The sequence below is a fragment of the Rhinoderma darwinii genome, chromosome 13 (genome assembly GCF_050947455.1).
Source record: "Rhinoderma darwinii isolate aRhiDar2 chromosome 13, aRhiDar2.hap1, whole genome shotgun sequence".
Classification (NCBI taxonomy): Eukaryota; Metazoa; Chordata; class Amphibia; order Anura; family Rhinodermatidae; genus Rhinoderma; species Rhinoderma darwinii.
In genome coordinates this window covers 57,752,771-57,780,552 of record NC_134699.1, presented here as the reverse complement: position 1 = coordinate 57,780,552, position 27,782 = coordinate 57,752,771, and the positions used below count along the sequence as shown (strand labels likewise).

The window sequence follows — 27,782 nt, the reverse complement described above, 5'->3', positions numbered from 1 at the left end:
CCTTAAAAGGATTGTATGCTTCACACTATGCCGTTCTTAGAAGTCCTTTTAGGGTTTGTTTAGTTAATAGTTGGAGGAACCATACTTGGAATTCCATCTTCTCTAATAGCTGCAGGCAAGAGCTGCTTCTAGCTCTAGAAAGGGGTTGGATTAGCCCACAAGTAGACCAGTGAACCCTTGGTTTTGGCCAAGGCTCTGACATAACCGGTTCCAACCATAACTGGCCTATGAGGTCCAGCAGAAGAAAGGCCGGAAGGATCTATCAATTTTTCGCCCCAAAAAAAATTAGTACTATGGACTTCTTTGGAATGATGCTGCATTTCAGGTCCATGGAGTCACAACAACTCAATGGGCCGTGACATTACCCAATGGCTTCTGCATAATACCAGTGTGAGCTCGTGGTTATGGTTCAGCCATAGCTTTAACTTAATGTAGAATATTCACAATGTAATGGTTGATGTTAGGGCATGGACTGATCCTTGACAAAATTACACATTGATGGGCATTAGGGTGATGAGATATTTCTGGAGAAGTGGGTCTAGGGTAATTTTCTTAGTGTATGTATATCACTCCCACATTACAAAAATCATTGGCCCTTCTATAGACTAAATGTGATGTTACAGGATTAGAAGGACGTTCTGCTGAGGAGGCAAAATACCGTCAGTACAAGCAGCTTAAGGGTGACGCACATCTCAGCCTATCCTGGCATTGTGTAGCCGTAGTCTCGTGTACCTGCCTGGAACGACCTACCATTATACAAGCTATGTGTGTCAAGTAGAAACTCATGTCTCTTCAATGCCAGCAGACTACTTGGCAACTCTTTTGTACTGAGTCAATAAACAACATGGCAACTCCCTTGTACCTGGCCAATAGACAACATGGCAACTCTCTTGTACCTGGCCAATGGACAACATGGCAACTCTCTTGTACCTGGCCAATGGACAACATGGCAACTCCCTTGTACCTGGCCAATAGACAACATGGCAACTCCCTTGTACCTGGCCAATAGACAACATGGCAACTCCCTTGTACCTGGCCAATAGACAACATGGCAACTCTCTTGTACCTGGCCAATGGACAACATGGCAACTCTCTTGTACCTGGCCAATGGACAACATGGCAACTCCCTTGTACCTGGCCAATAGACAACATGGCAACTCCCTTGTACCTGGCCAATAGACAACATGGCAACTCCCTTGTACCTGGCCAATAGATAACATGGCAACTCCCTTGTACCTGGCCAATAGACAACATGGCAACACCCTTGTACCTGGCCAATAGACAACATGGCAACTCTCTTGTACCTGGCCAATAGATAACATGGCAATTTGCTTGTACCTGGCCAATAGACCACATGGCAACTCCCTTGTATTTGGCCAATAGACAACATGGCAACTCCCTTGTACCTGGCCAATAGACAACATGGCAACTCCCTTGTACCTGGCCAATAGACAACATGGCAACTCCCTTGTACCTGGCCAATAGACAACATGGCAACTCCCTTGTACCTGGCCAATAGACAACATGGCAACTCCCTTGTACCTGGCCAATAGACAACATGGCAACTCTCTTGTACCTGGCCAATAGATAACATGGCAATTTGCTTGTACCTGGCCAATAGACCACATGGCAACTCCCTTGTATTTGGCCAATAGACAACATGGAAACTCTCTTGTACATGGCCACCAGACAACATGGCAACTCTCTTGTACCTGGCCAATAGATAACATGGCAAATCCCTTGTACCTGGCCAATAGACAACATGGCAACTCTCTTGTACCTGGCCAATAGACAACATGGCAACTCCCTTGTACCTGGCCAATAGACAACATGGCAACTCCCTTTTACCTGGCCAATAGACAACATGGCAACTCCCTTGTATCTGGCCAATAGACAACATGGCAACTCTCTTGTACCTGGCCAATAGATAACATGGCAATTTGCTTGTACCTGGCCAATAGACCACATGGCAACTCCCTTGTATTTGGCCAATAGACAACATGGAAACTCTCTTGTACATGACCAACAGACAACATGGCAAATCCCTTGTACCGGGTCAATAGACAAATTGGCAACTCCCTTGTACCTGGCCAATAGACACCATGGCAACTCCCTTGTACCTGGCCAATAGACAACATGGCAACTCCCTTGTACCTGGCCAATAGACAACATGGCAACTCCCTTGTACCGGGCCAACAGACAACATGGCAACTCTCTTGTACCGGACCAATAGACAACATGGCATTTCCCTTGTACTAGGCCAATAGACAACATGGCAACTCCCTTGTACCTGGCCAATAGATAACATGGCAACTCCCTTGTACCTGGCCAATAGACAACATGGCAACTCTCTTGTACCTGGCCAATAGATAACATGGCAATTTGCTTGTACCTGGCCAATAGACCACATGGCAACTCCCTTGTATTTGGCCAATAGACAACATGGCAACTCCCTTGTACCTGGCCAATAGACAACATGGCAACTCCCTTGTACCTGGCCAATAGACAACATGGCAACTCCCTTGTACCTGGCCAATAGACAACATGGCAACTCTCTTGTACCTGGCCAATAGATAACATGGCAATTTGCTTGTACCTGGCCAATAGACCACATGGCAACTCCCTTGTATTTGGCCAATAGACAACATGGAAACTCTCTTGTACATGGCCACCAGACAACATGGCAACTCTCTTGTACCTGGCCAATAGATAACATGGCAAATCCCTTGTACCTGGCCAATAGACAACATGGCAACTCTCTTGTACCTGGCCAATAGACAACATGGCAACTCCCTTGTACCTGGCCAATAGACAACATGGCAACTCCCTTTTACCTGGCCAATAGACAACATGGCAACTCCCTTGTATCTGGCCAATAGACAACATGGCAACTCTCTTGTACCTGGCCAATAGATAACATGGCAATTTGCTTGTACCTGGCCAATAGACCACATGGCAACTCCCTTGTATTTGGCCAATAGACAACATGGAAACTCTCTTGTACATGACCAACAGACAACATGGCAAATCCCTTGTACCGGGTCAATAGACAAATTGGCAACTCCCTTGTACCTGGCCAATAGACACCATGGCAACTCCCTTGTACCTGGCCAATAGACAACATGGCAACTCCCTTGTACCTGGCCAATAGACAACATGGCAACTCCCTTGTACCGGGCCAACAGACAACATGGCAACTCTCTTGTACCGGACCAATAGACAACATGGCATTTCCCTTGTACTAGGCCAATAGACAACATGGCATTTCCTTTGTACGGAGACAATAGGTAACCTAGCAAGGCCCTTGTCTATTGACATGATACAACATGGAAACTCCCTTGTACCAGGTCATAGATGGCAACCGCCATCATTGTTCAAAGTAAGACAGGTCCTCTGTATGGAGAAATCCTTATTCTTCCAAAAAAAAAAATCTAAATTCATTTTTATAAAGGCATGATTGATAAAGCATGATGAGATAAGGACTACTGCCATACTGAAATTCCCCTTCTCTACTGCCAATGCAGTCTGAGACAAATCTTTATTTGGGGTTGTCAGATAGTGCATCTCCAGTAACCCGTCCGTCTTAGATCACATAGGTCATCAACTCAAAACCTGAATAGGTACTGAGCTGAGGGTATAGAGGGGCAAGGAGGCCTAGTCTTCATCTCTTCATGCCTTTATTGATCAGATTTTGCTAATAAATGTAAGTGGAAAGTTATTTAAACTCTGTGTTGATCACTATGTCACTACTATGAACCCTCAACATATCCAAAATGTAACCCTGGAACACAGTGTTACCCCATTTTTGGGTATAATTTTTTTGGTTCCCATGGTTATCCATGATACAAAGAGCCAAAATAGTTGAAAGTATACCATTAGTTATGGTCCATAATTTAAATCATAGGGTACCCAATAGACCGATGACCTTTATCTGACAATGGGTACAACAATACCTCAGGTGGTTGGGTCAAGGTAAGTATCCTTGGAGGGTACAAATACTACACCATTTAGCCACAGATGAAGGTCGCCAAATATGAAACATATGATCTTGCTTGTTTATGTTTTAAGGCAGCCATAGACCTCTAGTGGAGGTTATACATTCCCACCACCCAAGATCCTTCTATCAAGATACGTATTCAGATTGCCTAAGCCCACAAGAAAACGGTGGAAATAGGAAATTCAGCCAGATAGTTCCACCGCCAGATTATTATGGTGCAAACTGTAGCAGTTAACCAAAAACATTCCTCTCTGTCTAAGTCAGTTGGGTGGTAATATCTGTTGAACCCATAGACCTGAAGGCTGGTGCTTGGTCCTTCTGAAACTGGCCATATCTGGCGACATTAAGAACTCTTTCACATGAGCGTATCTAATGGACGTATTCCCTAACTTGAAGATCCTAGCCAAAAGAAGGAAGACAACAACCTTTCCCAATGTCTTTCTACTTCCCTCTACAGGTACAAAACGGAAACCAACCTAAATATGCTCACGCATAGGGCCCACAGCCATGTAGAGCCCGGATAAAATCATAGATTGAGACAAGAAGCAGATGGTTATGGCACAAAAGGCCTAAAAAGTTCCAACGAAGATGTTCCTATTAAATTCCTGGTCTTGCCATTGCCATTGCCTTACCTTATGTAAACAGTTTTCACATATCCAGACGTAATATCTGTCTCTCAGTGGTCAGCCCCTTCATGTGCTCTCCTCTGGAAATACACTGATCCGCCCCACCTCTGAGGCTCTGGATTTATTAGGCTCAGAAGTAATAGGATTACACGTCTCTATCTCACAAGGTAATCTGATAACCCATCTGGGGACAGTGCACTACAGTGAAGAGCTTTGACCCTTCTGTGTGATGAAGAATCTCAATGATAATAATTGCTTCCAAAAAAAAAAAGGATCTTTCGACCAACAATTACACGGGCTATTCCCATTCATTAGGATGGTTGTCCAACTTGGCCAAATGTGGACATAACGGAAGATGAACTGCTTCTAGACACCTGTGGTGCAACGTATCTCAGTGGTGACCGCAGAGTTGGACAAGAAGAATCCAACCTATATAATCGTCTCTCTCCTCTCACCAACTCAGTTTTTCGGCTTTGTTCTGAGAACCCTATACAGATCCTACTAATGTCAACAGGATATTGAATGTTTATGGCCAACTGAAATCTTATATATACACTATATGGCCAAGCTTATGTGATCACCTGATGTCACACCTATATGAGCTTGTTGGACATCGCATTTCAAAACCATGGCCCTTAATATGGCGTTCGGTCCCTTTTGCGGTATAACAGCCTCCACTCTTCTGAGAAGGCTTTCCACAAGATTTTGGAGTGTGTATGAGGGGATTTGTGCCATTTCAGCCAAAAGAGCATTTGTGAGGTCAGACACTGATGTTGAGGAGAAGGTTTGGCTCACAATCGATGTTGAATGGGTCCAAAACCGAAAAAACAGCCCCAAAACATTATCCCTCCTCCACCAAATGTTACAGTATGCAATATACATTCCGGTCGGTAGCATTCTCCTGGCACCAACCAAACCCAGATTCCTCCATCAGTCGGCCACATAGTAAGAAGTTCATCACTCCAGAGAACCCGCTGCTCCAGAGTCTAGTGATGACGTGCTTTACACCACTCAAGCTGCCTCCTGGCATTGGGCATGGCTTGTGTGCAGCGACCATGGAAACCCATTTCATTAAACTGTCCCTCTTGATCACCAGAAGTCCAAAGAAGACAGAAGTTTCTTTAGGCTCCGGGTGTAGTCTTCGGGCATGATACCGCTTGGAGATGATGAAGGGCCGTTAACGGAGAAGATACCTACACATTAGCCATGTGGTGGGCTTTATTGTGACCCCCTGGCTCTTCACTATTGTGGCTGTAAGTCCTTGAAGGTGAAACTCTAAAAATATGGGACCATAATGCTTTGGTGGAAAAGCTTCTCCCCCATAAAATGGTGCTCATATTAGTTTGAGACCCCCTGGACCATTACCTGTGGTGAAGACTCGCCCCTCTGTAGTTGCAGTTACTCTCGAACGAAAGAAATTCACAAAATACGCTTTCATGTATAATAAATATATTTTTTAAATTAAAAACACTGTACAGATAGAATATTTATTTAGTACAGAGACACTTAAAGGGACACTTTTTTTTTTTTCCTTTAATGGGGCGCCGAGACGCCCCATGATCTCTACTTTATCTCACGTTCCAGTTTTCGGGATCGGTCAGTCATCCTATAGAAGAACGATAGTCAGTTGGACATAAGACAGACTTTAGGTCTGGTGTCCGTATAAATTTACAAAATGGCTGCCTCCACAGTTAGAGAAGTAGACTTTGCAATGAAGTAGTAGACACAGGATTTTCTCAAGGGGAGTGTTCATGGTCATTCGAGTGATGTGACTTGAGGCAGTTGTACGGAGCCAACATGGTGCCGAAAGGTGACAAAGAGGAGCAGTGGCAGCAGATGAGGTGGCCATGACTTTCATCTATAGGTCCGTGAAGGTCTTCTACCCATAACCCTCCCCCGTTCCTTACACCATGGCGACCAAGGCTCCGGTATAACACTACAATTTCCGATGGCTGGTTTATGTCTTGCTGCTACGCGTTTTGAACCTTATCTCCATCCTTATGAACATCTTAATGTTCTCATCGTCTATCTGCTTCTCCAAGGCGTCCAGGGCTCGCTCTCCTCCATCTTTGTACAGTTCCAGTAGTTCTTCAGCATACGCGATCCACACACAGTTATGGCAGCCACTCATACAGCAGTGAGTGGGAGGAGGTGGAAGACGCGGCTCGGTGAGGTTGCCAGGACCTTCAGGGAGCGGATATTTGGTCTTCAGGGGGTTGTTGTCCACAGAGTCCAGAAGATTTGGGTTCTCCGCACTTTGATCGTTGCTTCTTCTGGATCTTCTAGAATAAATTCCTTCTCTGACACGTAAGATGGAGGCTGAGGGGGTGGAAGAAGGAAGTCTTCTTAGAAGGCATCTCAGTAGCTGAAAAATACAACAGACAAAATGGTGGTCGCACTGGTAAGCATTAAAGGGACACATATCGGGACTGAAGCACTTTGGAACATCTCCAACGTCACTGGGGTAGGAACCCACATACAGAAATCTATGTTCTCATTCTCCTTCACGGATGAAAAATTCCCACTGTGTCTCCGCTCAGTCTTTTAATTTGCCCCCAAATGCCCAACTGTTTAGACTGTTGCCTAGTAACAGGAGCTGCAGGCGGTGGGTGACTACATGTGAACACCGCAGCGTGGCTATAGACATAAGAGATCTGTTCTTCATCCAACTCCCCCATATTCCAATACAGTGCCCGAAAAATGCAAAACAGATACTAGAAGCATCGGCACTGTTATGGGGCACTGTCGCTGGCACTGTTATGGGGCACTGTGGCTGGCACTATTTTAAGGGCACTGTGACTGGCTCTGTTGTGGAGGTGCTGTGGTTGGCTGGTATAGAAGCACTATGGTAGACACTGTTATGGGGGCTCTAAAGCTATTGATGTTAAGCTGGCTCTGTTATAAGGGCACTGTGACTGTTGCAGTTATGAGGCACTGTGGAAATCGCTTTCATGGGGGCATTTTAGCTTGCTCAATTATGGGGGCACTGTGACTGGTTCTGTTATGGGGTACCAAGGCTGACAATGTTATGGAGCACTAATGCTATCACTGTTATAGAGGCACTGTGGGTGGCTCTGTTATGGGGTACTGTGGCTCTGTTATGGGGGCACTATCTGACTGGAGCTCTGAATCTATTGCTGTTATAGGGGTACTAAGTCAGTCACTGTTATGGTGGCACTGTGGTTAGGTCTGGTTATGGGGGTACTGTGACTCTCACGGTTATAGAATCTTTAAAGCTAGTGATGTTATGCGAATACCAAGTCTAGCACTGTAATGGAGGCACAGGCTCTGGATATGAGGGCACTGAAAGCATTGCTGTTACGGGGTTTCGAGACCGGCACTGTTCTGAGGGCACTGTGGCTGGCACTATATGATCACATCTAGAAGAACAAATATAGGGAAACGATGTACACGCTAATTCACAATACAAAATAAGGGTATCCATCACGCGTCCGCCGCATGGTTACCATGGTAACGCTCCTCACTTCGCCGTATATGTCCCGCTTTCCCCCTTCTTTTTGGGTCTTTGATCCAGTCCCTGACATTGATAAACAGAAGTGACGAAAACAGAGGTTGAGGGCAAAAGGTTCCAGTTTCAAAGATGGCGGCTACGTGACGTCATTAACTTGTTCCAGCGATGGAAGGTAGAGAACAGCCAGAGTGCGCCGGTTTCGTGATGACGCATAATGCAGTAGCCGGAAGTTCCCGATCTTGTGGGCCCCACGTGTGATTTCTGTTCTGAGCTGACAGTAAGATGGGGAAGCAGCGGAAACTCGCAGGGTCCTCTGATCCCGGTGCAGGCACGGGGAAGCCTCGAGGGTGTGTAGTTTTCTTAGTTTGTAAAGCATCTGACGTACGTTTTCTTTGGTTGATGACGTATTTACAGCTCAGAATATATTGAAAACCTTCAGCAGAGTAGTCAGAACCAATGCAAGTGAAGAAGCAGAGGAGTTGCCCATAGCAACCAATCAGATTGCTGCACTCATTTAGGAAAAGCTCGCTGACAAATGAGATATGGAATCTCATTGGTTGCCATCGGCAACTCCATTGTTTCCTTGGTTTAGATCTTATAACTTTGGTCTCCTTCAAGGAATAATTAGGACAACACTAAAATGGAGTGGAACTCCGGGCCTGCTTGTGTCATGCTCCACCCCTTTCATGTTCTATATTTACACAGTTCTCTGGGACTTGTATATTAACCCCTTCCTGTCGTAAACAACTTTCAGACTTTATTTTTGGTTTTTCCTCCCCACTTTCCAAAAGCCATAACTTTTTTCATTTTTCCGTCGATATAGTACCATGAGGGCTTGATTTTTGCGGGGCGAGTTGTAGTTTTTCGTAGCACCATTTATTTTGCCGTATAATGTACTGGGAAACATGGAAAAAATAATTTGTAGGGTGGAAAACGAAGAAAAACAGCGATTCCTCCATTTTTTTTTTTTTGTTTTTTTCGCTTCGTTTTTACGGAATTCACTGCAATTAAAACAACATGTTAACTTTATTCTGTGGGTCAATACGATTACGGCGATACCAAATATATATAGTTTTATCTATGTTTTACTACTTTTACAAGTAAAAAACGAAGTGTAAAAAATTACATTTATTTTGTGTCACCAAATTCTGAGAGCCATAAATTTTTTATTTTTTATTTTTCCGTCGATTAAATGATATGAGGGCTTAATTTTTGCGGGATAAGCGGTCGTTTTTAATACTAGTTTGGTGTACATGCGACGTTTTGGTCACGTTTTATTTAATTTTTTTATGGGAGATGAGGTGACCAAAAAATAGAGATTCTGGCGTTTACAATTTTTTTCTTTTTACCGCGTTCACCGTGCGGGTTAAATAATGATGTATTGTAATACTTCAGACTTTTACGGACGCGGCGATACCAATTATGTTTATTTATTATGCTCTGGGGGGGGGGGAATGGGAAAAGGGGGGTCTTTTGAACGTTTAATTTTCTTTTTAGAAAAAACAACAACTTTTATTTTACTAATTTTTACTTTTTTTTTATTAGTCCCCCTAGGGGACTTCAACCAGCGATCGCTTGCACGATATACTGCAATACTAATGTATTGCAGTATATCGTGATTCTGACAGGCCGGAGGCAGGACTTAGTAGGAGCTCAAAGATGGCGGACCTGGGGGCCTTCACATTTAGGCCCCCAGGCAGCCATAGCAACCATCGCTGCCCTGCGATTGCATTGCGGGGGGTGCGATGAGCTGCTATAGGGGGTCACCCCCCCCCTCTTTCTAACTATTTAAATGCCACGGTCGCTATTGACCGCAGCATTTAATGGGTTAAACTAACGGGATCCCGCTCGTTACTGTGAAGTGTCGGCTGTAACATACCGCCGATACCCGCATCGTATGGAGCAGGTTTACTCCGTGAGCACGTTGCTTCTTTCCAGCGATCGGTGGGGGTCTCCGTGCTCGGACCCCCACCAATCCAAACTTCCGATATGTCACTATGAAGTTTGTCAAACGTTTACCTACACTTTAAATTCCATTTCAGTAGAAGCGCAAGACGTTCTGGATGTCTGAAACTGGTGTAAGGTTCCCATGGCAGGTCGCAGTAGTATAATAGGCAGGGTCCGGACCCCACCGTTACCGAGCCCCCTGTCATGTGCAGCCACTCCATTGAGTTGTACAGGATTAGTTCGACATAGTTTCTTTCGTCCAGAAACAGCGCCACACCTGTCCATGGCTTGTGTCTGGTATTGCACCTCAGCTCGATTGAAGTGAATAATGCTAAGCTGCAATACCACACACGACCTGTGGACGGGTGTGGCGCTGTTTTGGAAGAATGTAGCCATCTTTTTCTAATCCAGGACAACCCTTTTAATGGGACTTCCAGAAAGGGCTTTTTGGCTAGGCCACTACTTTCCTCTCGAGTCACAGGTAAAACTATGGGATGACCACAACCTATTGTGTCCCATATAGTGAATCTGTTATAATGTTCTGGTGTATTTCTGTCTAGAAATGAAAAGAAGAAAATGAATAGCAAACCAAAGGATCTGGATACCCAAGAAATCCCCTTCAAGCTTCGAGAGATCATGAAGAGCCGCATGGAAATGAACAATCCAAAGAAAAAGAAGAAAAAGCCAGGTGGGCAGGATATGGGGTTAATCTTAACTCCTTAACGCCGAAGGACGGATATATACGTCCTCAGCAGCTGCTAGTTCGCGCAGGAGGACGGATATATCCGTCCTGTGATGGCGCGGGTACTGAGACTGTACCCACGCGATCAGCGGCAGGAGCACGGCTGTTATACACAGCCTGGCTCCTGCTGCAACTGCCGGAATCGAAGCGCGCTCCGATTCCGGCAGTTTAACCCATTAAATGCCGCTGTCAATAGTGACAGCGGCATCTAATGTGTTTGACAGAGGGGGGACCTCCCTCTGTCACCCGATCTGCGCCCCCGCAAACAAATCGCGGGTCGCCGTCGGGTTTCCATGACAGCCGGGGGTCTAACAAAGACCCCCAGGTCTGTCTTCAGCATCTGCCTGTTAGGCGATGCCGGAGGCATGACCTAACAGGTTGCCTGTCAGTTTTACACTGACAGGCAATAATGGTTTGGTATACGAAGTATACCAAAGCATTATATATGCGATCGGCACATCGCATAGTGAAGTCTCCTGGTGGGACTTTAAAAAAAAATTTAAAACAGTTAAATAAAGTTTGTGAAAAAAATAAATAAATAATTACAGTCAAAGTCAAATAAAACTACTTTTTTGGCCCAAAAAGTGGTTTTATTTAGTAAAACTGTCAAAACAAATCACACATACACATATATGGTATCCCCGCGATCGTAACAACTTGACCAATAAAATGAACACATTAATTAAACCGCCGGATGAACGGCGTCCAAAGAAAACGCAAAAAACAACGTCAAAATTCTCTCTTTTCTCCCATTCCCCCCATAAAAAATAAAATAAAAGTTAATCTATAAGTCCTATGTACCCCAAAATAGTACTAATAAAAACTACACATTGTCCCGCAAAAATCAATCCCACGTACGGCCACATCGACGGAAAAATAAAAACGTTACGGCTCTTGGAATGCGGCGATGCAAAAACAAGTAATTTTTTTCTAAAAGGCTTTTTATTGTGCAAACGTAGAAAAAACATATAAAACCTCTACATATTTGGTATCCCCGTAATCGTGCCGACCCATAGAATAAAGTTAACATGTTATTTACGCTGCATAGTAAACGGTGTAAATTTATAACGTGAAAATTAATGCTGGAATAGCTGCTTATTTTCAATTCTCTCCTAAAATAAAGTTAATAAAAGTTAATCAATATGTTATAAGCATCTAAAAATGGTACAATTACAAAATACAACTCGTCCCGCAAAAAACAAGCCCTTATACGGCGATGTCTACGGAATAAAAAAAGAGTTACGACTCTTGTAATGCGACTGTGAGAAAACAAAAAATAATCCTTGGTCATTAATGTGCAAAATGGCCCGGTCATTAAGGGGTTAAATGGGATGTCGACTTTAGAAAGCCCTATTCAAATACCCTATTAGGGAATAGTTAATAGAGGGGGGTCCTTCGTTCAGGACCCTCATCTATTGGCCAGAGCAAATAGCATCTTTGGTTCTGGAGGACCCGGCCTGTCCACACATTACATGCACAGTTCATTGACTTCAGTGAGAACCATGTAATGCTTCATTTCTCCTGTGGTGGCGCTGCACGGAAACTAAACACTTGCTATCGGGGTCTTCCACAGATTACGAATGACTGCAGGAGGTTCCAACAGAGCGGGAACCTGTGATCGTTGTTTTTTTAGAGGGGTCCTTGTAACAAAAAGGGTTTTAAAAAGTGGACAGCCGCTTTAATGTCGTGTTCTAGATCCTGTTCAGTCATTTCTGATTTTAATTTTTTGGGGAGTTTAGCAAAAAAAATGTTGGCAATTCGAAATACGTTAAAGGGGCTGTCTCATTAGAGGCAAACTTTTTCAGTTTGGAAGCCTTAGCGCCCACTGCAGGGAAAAGGTGTTGTTACATGGCATCTATATAATACATGGACAGCTCGGATCCTCTCTTAGTGTTGCTTTACCTGTTGGGCGGGGTCCTGAGCGGAAGGCACATGGACAAACCCTTTGAATATGATTGGCATCTGCACTGTGGGTGCTTTTAGAATGATGGATGGGGAAGGGCTTAAATGTGACAACCGTGACATATCCTTGGGAAAGTTGTATTTTCCCCTTCTTTATACATCAATATCTTTGAATGCTGCAATGCATCATGGGTTTAAGTTTTTGGAGCATGAGAAGTAAGGAGTAATTTTGGAGGACCCAGCATGTCCCCACATTACACGGACAGTCCATTGATTTCAGTGAGTACCATGTTGTAATGCTTAATTTCTCCTGCCGTGGCGCTGTAGGGAAAATGAACGCTTGCTGCAGTACTCAGAGTAGATGATTGCCTAGGTTTACAACAGGAAGGGAATCTGTAATTGGCTTGTTTTTGGGAGACCCTTACACAAAGGGTTGTAAAAAGTGGACAACCCCTTGAATGTTTAGTTGTATACTCTGTTCAGTAATTTTTTTTGGGAGCATTAGTAGTATCTATAGATTGGGTGGAAATTCTTCGTCAAAGAGACCTACCAGGCCAAGTGAGTCAGCTGCTCCTACTCGGCCAATCAGCTGGATTGCTTACTTTCAGCCACCACTTCGAGGGGCCGGTCACTAGGTGCTATTGTGCACCCACCAAGTTCTGGTTATTACCTTATCAGATTCATTATAGTCCTCTCCTTTTCAGCAAAGAAACAAGGTCCAGACAATGAAGAACTCCAGACGGACATCAAGGTCCCCACGTTCAAGCGGAAGAAGCACGAATCTGTCTACAACTATCTGGATCGAATGAACCGAGAGACTCAACACGTCGTGTTCCTCAGCAAGAACCAGCGGGATCGTATGCCGGAGAAGGAGGTGGATGAGAAGGGGGAGCCAGTGGTGGATGTCTCCATCAAGGAGAAGTCCCAGAAGAAGAAAGAGTGAGTTGTTTTCAATCAGTTCAGATCTTCATCTCTACGTAAGAAGACTTGACCTAGTAGGTTCAATCAATATTCAACTTCTGACAAGTAAACGCCAACCAAAAGCTCAGAACTTTGGTTTTTGGTGGAGCTTTAGCGATGTCCATCCTTGTCATGTTTTAGTTACTGACGGTAAAGATGATGGAGATCAGGGGGGTCTACTCCCATATTGGTCCATTGGAAGTGACAGGGAATGGGGTTGTTATGGGTTGCCTGTAAGTGGACCTTACAGCTCTTGGTTCTTGCCACTTCTGATGCTTGATGAAGATTCATCCAAGCGTTGTGTTCTGTTTCAGTTATAACCGAAGACGTCTGGATAAGTTCATAAAGAAGAAAGAGGAGAAGAAAGAAACTCGTTTAGAGAAAGACATGTTCACAGGTGAGGAACAGAACTGCTCACCATTGTCGGCCATTTTGGAATTATGGAGCTGAGTCATTTAGTCACAGGGTCACCCACCTGCCTACACATATACACAGGCCCTTCCCTACTTTCTCCTCCTTCCCTCCCTCATCCATATTTGTCAGTATTGAATATGATACTATAGTCAAGCCTCTGTCTTCGGTGTTGACTGAAGGTAGGAACAACCACTTGACAGCCGACATGCATCCACTTAAGGATTCCGTGCACTTTAATGGAAGGGACAGTAGGGCAATATTTATTTAAAGGTATAGCACATCACCTGTGAGGGACCATTTTTAATCGCATGGTTTCCGTTGTTTTTATTTAACAGATACTGTGATGTTTGGGGAAGTGGTAATGGAACCTCCATCTCTCACGGTAAAGCCAAGGAAAGGTAAAGCTGAAACGAAGGTGAGATCATGCTCCATACGTTGGATCGTCGATGATAACATAGCTAGCAGTAAACTTATAGGGGAATTCTTCTTTCAATCTGCCTACCCATGAGAAGATAACACGGGAGGGTCTCTGAGTGTTGGGAGGACAACCAATTCCTAACTTGAACTTTCAAGATACAGCTATGTTGGAGATTCTGACTTAGTCATTGGTGTGGCCGCATTTGAGAACCACAGTCGTGTAATGGACATCATCAATGTTGTCTTCTGAAATGTCTACTTGCCCAAAAATATGTGGACATCTGAACATCTCCATCCAATACCAAGGTCATGTATATGGAGTCCCCCTTATTTCGGAATATACTCCTCCGGGAGGGTCTTCCATTAGATTTTGGCTGGTGGAATTTTAAGCCACAGGAACATTAATGAGGTTGGCTACTCATGTTGTGCATTTAAGCCCTCACCATAGGTGTTCCACCAAACATTAGGGTTGACACCACACGCTCAGACAGAAGCGTTCTCCTGGCAGCCACCAAACCCAGAATACTTCAAATAACCAATTTATACTTCTCCAAAGTCCAGTGGTGGTGGCTTCATACCATTCTAGTTCTTGGGGGTCTCTTTCTTAGCCATGGAAACCAAATTTAATCCCAGTTTCATCCAATGAGCAGTTTGTGCCGTAACTTTGTTTCCGGAGTTCTGAAATTGAGGGTATAATTTTTATGCGCTTCGTGCCCGTTCTTGTGCGGACACCACGGCTGAGCTGCAAGTCATTTCCACTTTATAAATTAATGTTATTCCTTTTCCGTTCTAGAGCTGCTCAGGTCGTCTTTTGCAGACTTGTTTAAAAGGTGGCACGGTATGGCAGTGCCATGGCGAGAGTCACTAAGCGTTTCAGTAGGACTCTCTACTGCAATGTTTTGTCTATGGAGAGTACATGACTATCCTGGATTTTATGCCCCTGATGGAAATTACTGTGACTGATATGTCCAAAACTGCTAAATAGAAGGGGGTGCACTTACTTTTGGCCATGTAGTTTATTGAGAAATACATTAAGGTAGAATTCTAGGCTTATGGGCATGGAAAAGTGGACTCAATAGACCAAGCTGAACACCTTTATGACCATGTTTAGGCACATTCTTGACCAGTGGTCGCTCTGTATCAGGTGCCAAACAATTGGAATTTTCTTGCACTATACGCTTATGATTGCTTTATACCTCAAAATGACTCCTGTTTTTATAGCCGTCCATGTTTGATAGTTTTTTTTTGTTTTTCTTTTATTCAATCTCTGTAGCCGGGAGAGAAGAAACTCCTCTTGAAAAGCCTCTTTGACAAACCCAGCTCCGCAGCGCTCCCACCTGTTATGTCCTTAGCCAGAAAGAGACTTTTAGAGGATGAACGGGAACGCGTCGTTCAGGCTTACCGTGACATTAAAAAGAAAAAGCAGCTGCAAAGCGAAGGAGCCAAACGCTCCAAACCTCACCATACATGACCTGTGGCCATAGATGGAGACCAACTAATTCAGAGAACCTTACAGCAAGACGGGCCATAAATGGGTAATTTTGTTGAATGGGTGACATTTTTATATTTTTTTTTATTTTTTTATATATATATATTTTTGGCTGTGGACATTATAACAGAGGTTTGCTTTAAGAACAGGTCAGGTCAACAGAAGACTTGACAGCTGGGACTGGTTGAGAGGATCTTCTGCCGGTGTGGAGACAGTAGCCCCAGAATAAACCTCTGGTTCTCAGACTTTGGTGGAACCAAAACACTTTGTAGTCAAGTGTTGTCCATATAATTGATGAAAGATTTGGAAATACACACCATACAACTCGATACATTCAGGGGGTCATCCTACTTGGGTAGGACCTCCTTATTACCCTCAGAACAGCACAAAAGGAACATCTCCAACAACTTGCTGAATCCATGGCATGGCCTCTCTTGAGGATACTCCTCCTAGTTTTCCTGTTGCCTTTATTGACCTGGGCCCAACAGGACATCAGATGGGGCAACGTGAACACAACTGGAAAGACCAGGATGGCCAAGTGGCAAGTTTGATATGTGAAGACAGTAATGGATTACCTTGGCTTTTATTAGAATAGGCCTTCAATATTTGATCGGTGGAGGACCAACTCAAGCAAGGTCCATGTTTCCTTCATTGTTTTCCTATGCGCAGCAACGTACATATGGTTGTGGCTTTGCCTAGTACTGCATCTCCCATTCACTTCAGCAAATATTGATGTCCTATCCTAAGGGTAAACGTCAATATCAAAGTCCCAGAAAACACCTTTAGTGAGCAGTTGGAACTAGTAATGTGGTTGATTTGACGTTATTTCAAGCAGGTTATTATTATAAACATATTTCCTATACATATAAAAAAATAAATCAATCTTGACCTATTGCAGTTTTTATACTGGCCACTAGAGCAGATGCTGACATTTCCTTTTTTCTCTAGTTCACTTATCAGCTTTGCTGTGTAGACTGAGACAAAATAAACAGAGTGTCCCAAAAGAGGACAGAGGGGTTTTCCTAGAATCGACAATTATGGATAGATGATAATTGTCTCATTGCTGAGACCCACACCAAAACCCAAGATCCTCCTCACCGCACCCCCCACATTAAGGAAAAGCTTTAATGGAGCGGTAGAGCATGTGCTTGTCACTCCATTTTATGTCTATGGAACTGACCGAAATAGCTGACCGTTGTACTCGGGTGTAAACATGACTCCCAAAGACTTTAAATAGAGAGGCAGCACGCATGCTCAACCGCCAGTCCATTCAATGTTTTTCTCACTGCGGTCGAGCAGTAAGGTGGAACGGGGGGTTTGGGACCTCCATTCTCTTGATCATTGGGGGCTCCCGGCCATCAGACAAGTATCACCTATACATAATTATTTATTCTGGGAATACTCCTTTAATGACAGCTCTGTTATACTGCTGGATGTGTGGATACGGAGAAGTAGAATTGCTTTAGACGCAGATAAGGTTTTGTATGCAGCTCCTCTGCCGTTCCCTGCTCTCTGGGTGAGAGAGCTGTACGCCATATTTTTCCAGAAACATTATTCGTCTATGGACACTTTTCTGTCCATTATCTCTCATTTTATGGCAGCTTCCATAATAGACATTCCCTGCTGTACTGTTTATATAGAAAATACAGGACAGAATAGTTTATCTGCAATATGGACAGACACACACCACCGTGGTTCAAGTGAACCAAACTTAGGTCACCGTTAGGTTCTTGTGTGATCTAACCTTGGTTCACATGAACCCACGGTGAGGTTGGGGGTTGCGCAGCTTAGAACCAAACACTGCCCAGGCAAAATCTGCGTCTGCATAGATTTCCTGAGCCCTATCATTTGGTGATCAGACAGAGCGCTCATGAATTGGCCTGTTCAACCATAGAGAGAATCCTGCAGCTCCAAAATAACAGTCCAGTCTATCCCTGCTCTGATCTTGGAGTGTTGTAAGGACAAAAATCACGCTAAACGCAATCCACTTCCAGTCCAGGAAAAAAGCTGCAGCCTGGTAATGTGGGTAAGCCACCAGGTATGAAATGGTAAATCTCTTTTTTTTTTTTTTGCCCTAGACCACCCAGCAGGCTGACAATATCCCTTTCACTGCCCTGGACCCCAAGGGATGCTGACATTATCGCCTTCACTGCCCTTGACCTCCAGTTATGCTTACATTATCGCCTTCACTGCCCTTGACCACCAGGGAAGCTAACATCGTTGCCTTCACTGCCCTTGACCACCAGGGAGGCTGACCTCTCCTTCACTGCCCTCGACCTTCAGGGAGGCTAACATTATTGCCTTCACTGCCCTAGACCAACAGTTATGCTGACATCGCCTTCGTTTCCCTTGACCACCAGGTAGGCTGACATCCGCTTCACTGCCCTTGACCACCAGGGAGGCTGACATCCGCTTCACTGCCCTTGACCACCAGGGAGGCTGACATTATCCGCTTCACTGCCCTAGACCACCAGGGAGGCTGACATTATTCGCTGCACTGTCCTAGACCACCAGGGATGTTATGAACCCCTTCACTGCCCTAGTTCACCAGGGATGCTGACATCATCCGCTTCACTGCCCTAGACCACCAGGGAGGCTGACATCCGCTTCACTGCCCTAGACCACCAGGGAGTCTGACATCCGCTTCACTGCCCTAGACCACCAGGGAGTCTGACATCCGCTTCACTGCCCTAGACCACCAGGGAGGCTGACATCCGCTTCACTGCCCTAGACCACCAGGGAGGCTGACATCCGCTTCACTGCCCTAGACCACCAGGGAGGCTGACATCCGCTTCACTGCCCTAGACCACCAGGGAGGCTGACATCCGCTTCACTGCCCTAGACCACCAGGGAGGCTGACATCCGCTTCACTGCCCTAGACCACCAGGGAGGCTGACATCCGCTTCACTGCCCTAGACCACCAGGGAGGCTGACATCCGCTTCACTGCCCTAGACCACCAGGGAGGCTGACATCCGCTTCACTGCCCTAGACCACCAGGGAGGCTGACATCCGCTTCACTGCCCTAGACCACCAGGGAGGCTGACATCCGCTTCACTGCCCTAGACCACCAGGGAGGCTGACATCCGCTTCACTGCCCTAGACCACCAGGGAGGCTGACATCCGCTTCACTGCCCTAGACCACCAGGGAGGCTGACATCCGCTTCACTGCCCTAGACCACCAGGGAGGCTGACATCCGCTTCACTGCCCTAGACCACCAGGGAGGCTGACATCCGCTTCACTGCCCTAGACCACCAGGGAGGCTGACAGCCGCTTCACTGCCCTAGACCACCAGGGAGGCTGACATCCGCTTCACTGCCCTTGACCACCAGGGAGGCTGACATTATAACATTCACTGCCCTAGACCCCCAGGGATGCTGACGTTATCCCCTTCACTGCCCTGGACGCCAAGGGATGCTGACGTTATCCCCTTCACTGCCCTGGACGCCAAGGGATGCTGACGTTATCCCCTTCACTGCCCTAGACCATCAGGTATGATGACATCCCCTCCACTGCCCTAGACCACTAGGGAGGCTGACATTCGTTTCACTGCCTTAGACCACCAGGGAGGCTGACATCGCCATCACTACCCTAGACCACCAGGGAGGCTGACATTATCCGCTTCCCTGCCCTAGACCATCAGGGAGGCTGACATTAGCCGCTTCCCTGCCCTAGACCACCAGGGAGGCTGACATTATAACATTCACTGCCCTAGACCCCCAGGGATGCTGACGTTATCCCCTTCACTGCCCTGGACGCCAAGGGATGCTGACGTTATCCCCTTCACTGCCCTGGACGCCAAGGGATGCTGACGTTATCCCCTTCACTGCCCTGGACGCCAAGGGATGCTGACGTTATCCCCTTCACTGCCCTGGACGCCAAGGGATGCTGACGTTATCCCCTTCACTGCCCTGGACGCCAAGGGATAATGACGTTATCCCCTTCACTGCCCTGGACGCCAAGGGATGCTGACGTTATCCCCTTCACTGCCCTGGACGCCAAGGGATGCTGACGTTATCCCCTTCACTGCCCTGGACGCCAAGGGATGCTGACGTTATCCCCTTCACTGCCCTGGACGCCAAGGGATGCTGACGTTATCCCCTTCACTGCCCTAGACCATCAGGTATGATGACATTCCCTCCACTGCCCTAGACCACTAAGGAGGCTGACATTCGTTTCACTGCCTTAGACCACCAGGGAGGCTGACATCATCGCCATCCCTACCCTAGACCACCAGGGAGGCTGACATTATCCGCTTCCCTGCCCTAGACCAACAGGGAGGCTGACATCCGCTTCCCTGCCCTAGACCATCAGGGAGGCTGACATTAGCCGCTTCCCTGCCCTAGACCACCAGGGAGGCTGACAGCCGCTTCCCTGCCCTAGACCACAGGGAGGCTGACAGCCGCTTCCCTGCCCTAGACCACAGGGAGGCTGACATTATCGCCTTCACTGCCCTTGACCATGAGGGAAGATAACATTATCGCCTTCACTGCCCTTGACCACCAGGGAGACTGACATTATCGCCTTCACAGGCCTTGACCACCAGTGAGGCTGACCTTATCGCCTTCACTGTCCTTGACCACCAGGGAGGCTGACCTTATCGCCTTCACTGCCCTTGACCACCAGGGAGGCTGACATTATCGCCTTCACTGCCCTTGACCACCAGGGAGGCTGACATTATCGCCTTCACTGCCCTTGACCACCAGGTAGGCTGACATTATCGCCTTCACTGCCCTTGACCACCAGGGAGGCTGGGCTGATATTCGCTTTACTGCCCTAGACCACCAGGGAGGCTGACGTTATTCGCTTCAGTGCCCTAGTTCACCAGGGATGCTGACATTATCCCCTTCACTGCCTTTGACCACCAGGGATGCTGACATCCCCTTCACTGCCTTTGACCACCAGGGATGCTGACATTATCCCCTTTACTGCCATAGACCAGGGGGGCTGATATCTCCTTCACTGCCCTAGACCACCAGGGTTGATGACATTAAAGGGCTATTTCAGATTCCGCAAATAAATTGAATTGTAGAATGAAAAGTTACACAATTTTCCTAATATAATTTTTGTATCCGTTCCTCACGGTTTTCAAGATCTCTGCTAGCTGTTATTCAATAGGAACCTTCATCATTTACTTCCAGTGGATAAAACTCTGTACTGGTCATGTGATGGACACACAGGTGAACGGCTCGTTGTGTTGTAACAGCACCTTTAACTCCTTCATTGCTCAAGACCACCAGGGATACTGATAGTGCCTTTTGTTTTTTTTTTATCTCATACCATTCCTTTTAAAGGGGTTGTCCCAGAATAAAATATTATCTACATGATAAATGATAATTTTCTGTTCGCTGCGTCCCCCACAATTTGTGAGAATGGGTGTCCCCACCCCCCAGATCCTAATCACTGAACCTGCTCCCCGCAGTCAGGAAGAGCTCTATTCAATGAGAATGACAAACTGCCGAGCCTGGACTTTGCTGTTTCCGCCATTCCCATAGAATTTTAATGGAGTGGCAGCATGCATGCTCAATCACCACTCCATTCAATGTCCTACTCACTGCGGTTAAGCAGGGAGCAGGAGCTCGGGGGTTCGGGACACCTGTTCTCATAATCGATTAGAAATGTATCACCTATCCACAATTTTTAATCGTCAGATAGCCCCATTAATCCTCTGTCTACTAGTTATTTGAGAGAACATTCCATTTTACTGTAGGCTGTAAAGTAAGATGCTTTATTTGTACCAGTTTGCAGTGTAGCTGGTTTGGCCACTAGAGGTCAGCACATGTGAAAAAATTGAATATACATAATTTATTTTGACATGAGCAGACAAAAAAAAAGCTGAAAATTATTTATCAAAGTTATTATAAACCTGTCACTCGTAGTGTCCGTTTTAACCCATGCAAGGTTTCCTGTTCCTGCAGCACGGCAATCTGCATGGAGCAGTATAGGCCTATAGATGAATATTATCTATAGGCTGATTTTCATTCTTTGCACCAATGTTTTCCTCTTCGGGCCCTTTCCTACAGTATTTGCATCCCTCGTCCCGCTTTGTTTTGCTAGAATAGGTGTCTAGACCGGCCCTGTGACTGCGTGTGGCCCTTGTCCTATTTTTTTTGTCAGCCCAAATTGTCTTCTGCTTTAGTAAACTAAACGGGTTTCCTCTGCATTCAGAATATCCTTGTCAAGAGATGTATGTATTTGATTTAGAATACTTTGTGTACTTGTCATACCTATTACATACCAGCAGGGGGCAGTACCTTTCCTTTGTTAACCATCGCATGCCTCTACCTTTTATTTCGCCTTTGGCCTAATTGAAAAATATCTTATCATAACTGCCAGCTGCTGTGTGTTTGAGCAGAAATGTTTTAATCATCAATCTTAAGTATAGCGCAAATCTTAAAGAGGAGTGGACACAGTGAGGAAGCGTAGTAAAGTATTCGCTGCTGTAGAGCAATAGAGCAATGACCAACTTTAAAAATGTGAAAACCGTTTATTAATATCTGTCTTCTAAGTTGAGATATGATAAATTAAATTTACAGGCCCAAAGCCTGAGGCTGCAAAACTGAGAGATTATTTTCTTTCTGATTTCTGTCCGGTGCAGTGTTGTCATGGGGGCAAGGTCACCATCCAAATCAATATCTGCATCCTACCCATCCGTGCCAACTTTTGGGAAGGGATATATGTACGGCTGGGTTCACATGGTGCATTTTTATTGCGGTTTTAGCATGTTTTTTTTGTAGTTTTGGTTAATGAACTCCCATTGACAGACATGGGGGGGGGTTTATCTACCAAAACAAAAACACACACCATGTGAACCCAGCCTAAAGTGTCAAGGGAGTCGGCATGCGTGGCATTTTGCTTTTTCCCCCGCCCATTTATATAGGACACGCCCCAATACCACAGCATTGAAATTACAAATCGTGCACATGACCTCCTTTCATCAATACCCCAAAATGAATACAGACCCTTTAAACAAATCAAGATCCCCGACCAGACCCTCTAAGGCCTCATTCACACGGCAGGGTTTCCCGGCCGGGTACCGGCCGTTCATAAATCGGCCGGCACCCGGCTGCATTAGGAATAATAGACCCCTAATGGGGCTATTCACACGACCGATTTTTTTTGACGGCCGGGAAAACCGCCCGTCAAAAAATAGGACATGCTCTATTTTCGCCCGGGTACCCGGCCGCCCGGCTCCCATAGAAGTCTATGGGGCCGGGTAATACCCGGCCATCACCGGGATGTGTCCCGAGTGACGGCCGGGTTTTCCGGCTCTTGCGCTCTATCTCCTCCTCCTCACAGCGCAGAGTGCATGTGAGGAGGAGGAGTTGATGCCATTCTGACGAATGGCATCGCTGTACACGGCTCCCTTCTCCTGCTTGTTTTAAAAGCGCCCTGGCCTGGCGACACCTTTGATGGCGCCGCTAGCAGCTGCAGCAGCTGCTGCTGCGGCGGCTGCTACTACTGCAGCGACGCCACTACAGCAGAGCGGGGAGGTATCTCCCCGCTCTGCTATGTGCTAGCCGCACTTTAGCTTCTTGAAGGAGCGGAATCCCCGTGTGTTCGGGGATTCCGCTCCTGGACAGAGCGCTTGATGTCTCTGTCCATATCTGGGCAGTGACATCAGGGGAAACTCCTGAAGCGGAATCCCCGAACACATGGGGATTCCCCTTCAGGAGTTGCCGCTGATGTCACTGTCCGGATCTGCCCGGCCCGGCACGGATGCATAACTTTATGCAAACCGGCAGGGCAGAATGGCCGATTTTACCGGCCGGCACTCGGGCTCGGACGCGACCCGGTCGTTTGAATCCCGCCTAAATAAATAGACGCCCTAAAATAGACACTACAACAGAACCCTAAACTAATACAGGCCTCAGATCAAACCCCCTAAATTAATACAGACCCTAGACCCCTTGAAGGGGTTGTCCAGGCACGGAGTACTGATGAGCTATCCACAGGATAGGTCGTCAGTATATGATCGGTGGGTGATCGACACCTGGACTACGAACCAATCGGCTGCCTCCGGGCACCGGATGTTCTGCAGGGTATGCAGTATTCAGAGCCGGAACTAGATGGCCCTGAACAGCTGATCGGTGCAGGGTCCGGGTGTCGGACCCCCACCGATCATATACTGATGACCTATCCTGTGGATTGGCCATCAGTTGTCCGTGCCTGGACAACCCCTTTAAGTAAACAGACCTCAGTCCCACTAAATAAATACAAACCCCACACCAGACCCCTTAAATAAATCCAGGTACTATAATTGCCACTTAGTGCGAGCCACTATAGTCCATTTTTTGGGGGAAGGAGGCATTTAATAAAAACATTTACCCCCATTAAGACATCTTCTAGATACCGTAAGTTACATGCCAGCCCTTGGGTGCTTAGGTATCAGTGGGCATTGCTTGTTCCTCAACCTATGGCAACAGATTGGTAAAAAGTAGCCGTGACTCTCAGGGTATGTTCACACGCAGTGTTTTCAGCCGTATTTCTGGGCGTTTACGCCTCGAAAAACGCCTGAAAAACTGGAAGCTGAACGCCTACAAACATCTGCCCATTGAAATCCATGGGAAAAACCGCATTTAGTTCATACGGGGCGTCTTTTTACGCCGCTGTTTTTTTTCAAAAAACGTAGCGTAAAAAGAAGTGCATGTCACTTTTTGAGGCGTTTTTTGGAGCTGATTTTACATTGACCACTATGAAAAAACGCTCCAAGGTCCTGTTCACACAGCTTTTTGACACGGAAACCGCGTCGGAAAACGCGCCAAAAAACTGTTGAAAATGCCTCCCATTGATGTCAATGTGAGGCGGATGTGTTTTGTTATCGTGAGCGTTAAAAAAACGCTTGCGGTAAAAAGAAGCGACATGCCGTATTTTCGGGCGTTTACGCCTCTGACCTCCCATTGACATCAATGGGAGGCAGAGAAAGCGTATTTCGCTGCGTTTTTGCCTGTGGCACTCAATGGGCGCGAGCGAAAACACTGCGAAAAACGCGGCAAACTGTGTGCAGGCATATCAAAAGCTGCCTCAAAATTCCAAACTCTGTGTGAACAGGGCCCAAAAGAAGCCTGAAAAGACGCCTAAGAAAAGCTCCAAATTAAAAGCTTCATTTTCAGCTTCAAAAATGCCTGAAAATCAGAGGCTGTTTTCTCTGAAAACAGCTCTGTAATTTTCAGCTGTTTTTGACTCGGCGTGTGAACATACCCTAATAGGGGGGAGGTGCGGAATATTCTGATTGACCCGGGGGTTAAGTAAATAGCGGCGTGTTGTAATTAATTACAGCAGGCATGCAGCGTGCAAATATGAGCTGAGCCGCGGGTGGTTTCGGATCGGGCATGGAGTGTTATAAAATGTTGACAAAGTAGGTTAAAGAGTCCAAGACGTCTTAATCCACATTCCATGACCTCAGCGTCTAAACCGCACAAATCGAATTCCACAGAATGACCGGAGGAGAGACGAAACTGACTGAAATGTACAAGTCCCTCAGGCCACGATACAGAAGTCGCGGAGGTTTTGACATTATGTGCGTCATATCAAAAACAAAATGGTAAAAGTTGCATGAAGGCGCCGAGGACCGCAGATTACAGGGAAATTGTGTTCCCAGTGTAATCCTTCTTTACAACATATATTTCCGACTCCTCTAAATTTTTTGCAAAACTATCCGATACGTTCAGGTTGCTCAGTGTTTGATCGTGTTTTAATCTAGTTTTAGGGAAATCTGGGGGGCACCACCAGGGTTTTGGGGGGCATGTCACCTCAATGCTGTGCCTTCTCCAGATGCGAGGCATAGGCTAAATATCGCCTATGTCCGTACTTCTAGATGGAAGCTGAATTCATACGGTAGAAGAGTGGGTAACAAATTCAGTCATCTACGCTTGCTGTCAGTGAATGGTAAGATTCTTCTTTACAACTGTAACCTGTACAGACCGGCTAATGGGTTTTAGTTCACAGAGTATTGTAACAAACCATCAGCTGTGAGAAGTAGAAGGGCATGTTCACACGCAGAGTCAAAGTCTCAAAATACGGAGCTGGTTTCAAGAGAAAACCGCTCCTGATTTTCAGACGTTTTTTGTTTTTCACGGCTGTTTTTGGAGCGGTTTTCAATAGTCTATGGAAAATTGCCTCAAAAACGTCCCAAGAGATGTCCTGCACTTCTTTTTCGCGGCCATTTTTTTACGCGTAAAAAACAGAACGCCGTTTTCCCATTGAAATCAATGGGCAGATGTTTGGAGGCGTTCCGCTTCCGATTTTTCCGGCCCTAATATCGGCCGAAAATAGGCCGTGTGAACATACCCTAAGGGTCTGTACAGTTTTCTGGATGTAAACTGGAATGTTTTCACTCATTGACAGCAAGCAGTGCTCTTGGAAAGGGTGAAGAATTGAATCGTGAAGTATATAAGAAAGTTGCAGGAAAAAAGGGCTTGCCATGAAATTGCCTTGTAAAACCGGTCACACCGGTAAAAATAGAAATAACGTCTGCGTAATGGAAATAAACTGGACCAACTATTTTTAATTTTAATTTCCCTCAAAAATGAGAGGTTGCCCACAGGCGGTGTCATGACAAGTAAAAATGTGCCCAAACAGAGTCTAAATATTCAATTCCTCTGTTTGATTAGTTATGGCTGTCACCATGGAAGCTGGGTGACCTCCAAAATGGCCGCTATTATATCTCCCACAGGACTTGTCACCCAGCTTTCCCAGGTGGATAAACTAGCTATGCCGTAGTACCGGGGAGGAGGATAGACCACTGTGTAACTAACCTGATGTGCCATTAAGGGGGCATTCTCACATATTAGGGAATTGCACTATAAGTGATTTCCTAACACACATCCATTACTCCATCCGCTCTCCTGTTCAGGACCCTCGTCTATCAGAAACACTGGAGGACATGGAAAGCTCATTAATTTCAATGGGGACTGTGTAATTCTTTGTTTCCTGTGGTGGCGCTGCAGGGAATTGAACCTGTGCTGGCAGTTTCTCTCACAGATTACATCTGATCACTGGGGTAACCAGCAGGGGGACATCCGGCGATCAACAAATCTTTGGGTCTGTTTTGTTTTTTTTAGAGGGGTCTGGGGATAAAATTAGTTGAAGGGGTCTGGTTTGAAATTTGTATTTAGCTTATTTGGTTTGAGGTTTGTATTAGTTTTAAGTGGTCTGGTCTGGAATTTGTATTTAGTGGGTCTGAGTTCTGTGGTAATTTAGTGGGTCTGTTTATTTAGGGGTTCTGGTGTCAGTATTAGTATTATAGTCTGTTTTGGGGGTCTATTTTTTTAGGGGGTCTGGTCTGGATTCTTTAGGGTGTCTGGAGTCTATCGGTTTAGGGGGTCAGGTCTGAGGTTTGTATTTAATGGTCTGGGGTCTGTATTTAGGGGGTCAGATCTGGGGTCTATATTTGTAAAGGGGGGACTTGTCTGAGGCCTGTATTTATTTTCGGGGTCCAGTCTGGGATCTATATTTAGCAGGTCTGGACTGGTATATGTCTTGATTTAGTGGGTCTGTATTTATTTAGTGGGTCTGCTAAGGTCTGTATTAGTTTAGGGGGTTTGGGTCTGTATTTAGGGGTTGGGAGTCTGTATTTAGGGGGTCTGTTCTGGGGTTTGTATTATTTTAGGGGTTATTGTCTGGGTCTGTATGCATTTTGTAGTGTGATGATAAAGGGGTGGTTCCAATTTTTTATTTTGGGGGCGTGTCCTATATAAATGGGCGGAGAATATGTAAAAAAAAATAATCTGAATCTCCCCGATTCCCAAATATTAGTGAGTATAAGAATTGGTATTTATACTAATATGTTAGTTTAGTTCCGATATTAGCGCATTG

At 45.8% G+C, this 27,782-nt stretch overlaps 3 protein-coding genes across 4 annotated transcripts in view; 1 reads left to right on the top strand and 2 right to left on the bottom strand.

Annotated features, from left to right (window-relative positions):
• The window catches only part of PDE6G (phosphodiesterase 6G), a 53,216-nt gene that overhangs the window by 10,678 nt on the left and 14,756 nt on the right, over positions 1-27,782 (bottom strand). Inside the window, exon 1 of one of the 2 annotated variants that reach the window (XM_075846841.1) lies at positions 8,091-8,164. The exons of the other annotated variant lie outside the window; for it this stretch is intronic. The gene's annotated coding sequence lies outside the window, so the exon portion shown is untranslated. Of the gene's footprint in view, positions 1-8,090; positions 8,165-27,782 lie in introns of those variants that run through there. 2 annotated transcript variants of the gene reach the window in all.
• OXLD1 (oxidoreductase like domain containing 1) lies at positions 6,056-8,341 on the bottom strand. Its single transcript, XM_075846840.1, has 2 exons — positions 8,109-8,341; positions 6,056-6,988 (listed from the first exon to the last, which is right to left on the bottom strand). Exons 1-2 carry the CDS (start codon positions 8,166-8,168, stop codon positions 6,581-6,583), a joined length of 468 nt encoding a protein of 155 aa, XP_075702955.1. The 5' UTR covers positions 8,169-8,341; the 3' UTR covers positions 6,056-6,580.
• CCDC137 (coiled-coil domain containing 137) lies at positions 8,286-16,858 on the top strand. The gene is made up of 6 exons (XM_075846839.1): positions 8,286-8,442; positions 10,603-10,730; positions 13,391-13,625; positions 13,961-14,043; positions 14,396-14,475; positions 15,751-16,858. Exons 1-6 carry the CDS (start codon positions 8,378-8,380, stop codon positions 15,946-15,948), a joined length of 789 nt encoding a protein of 262 aa, XP_075702954.1. The 5' UTR covers positions 8,286-8,377; the 3' UTR covers positions 15,949-16,858.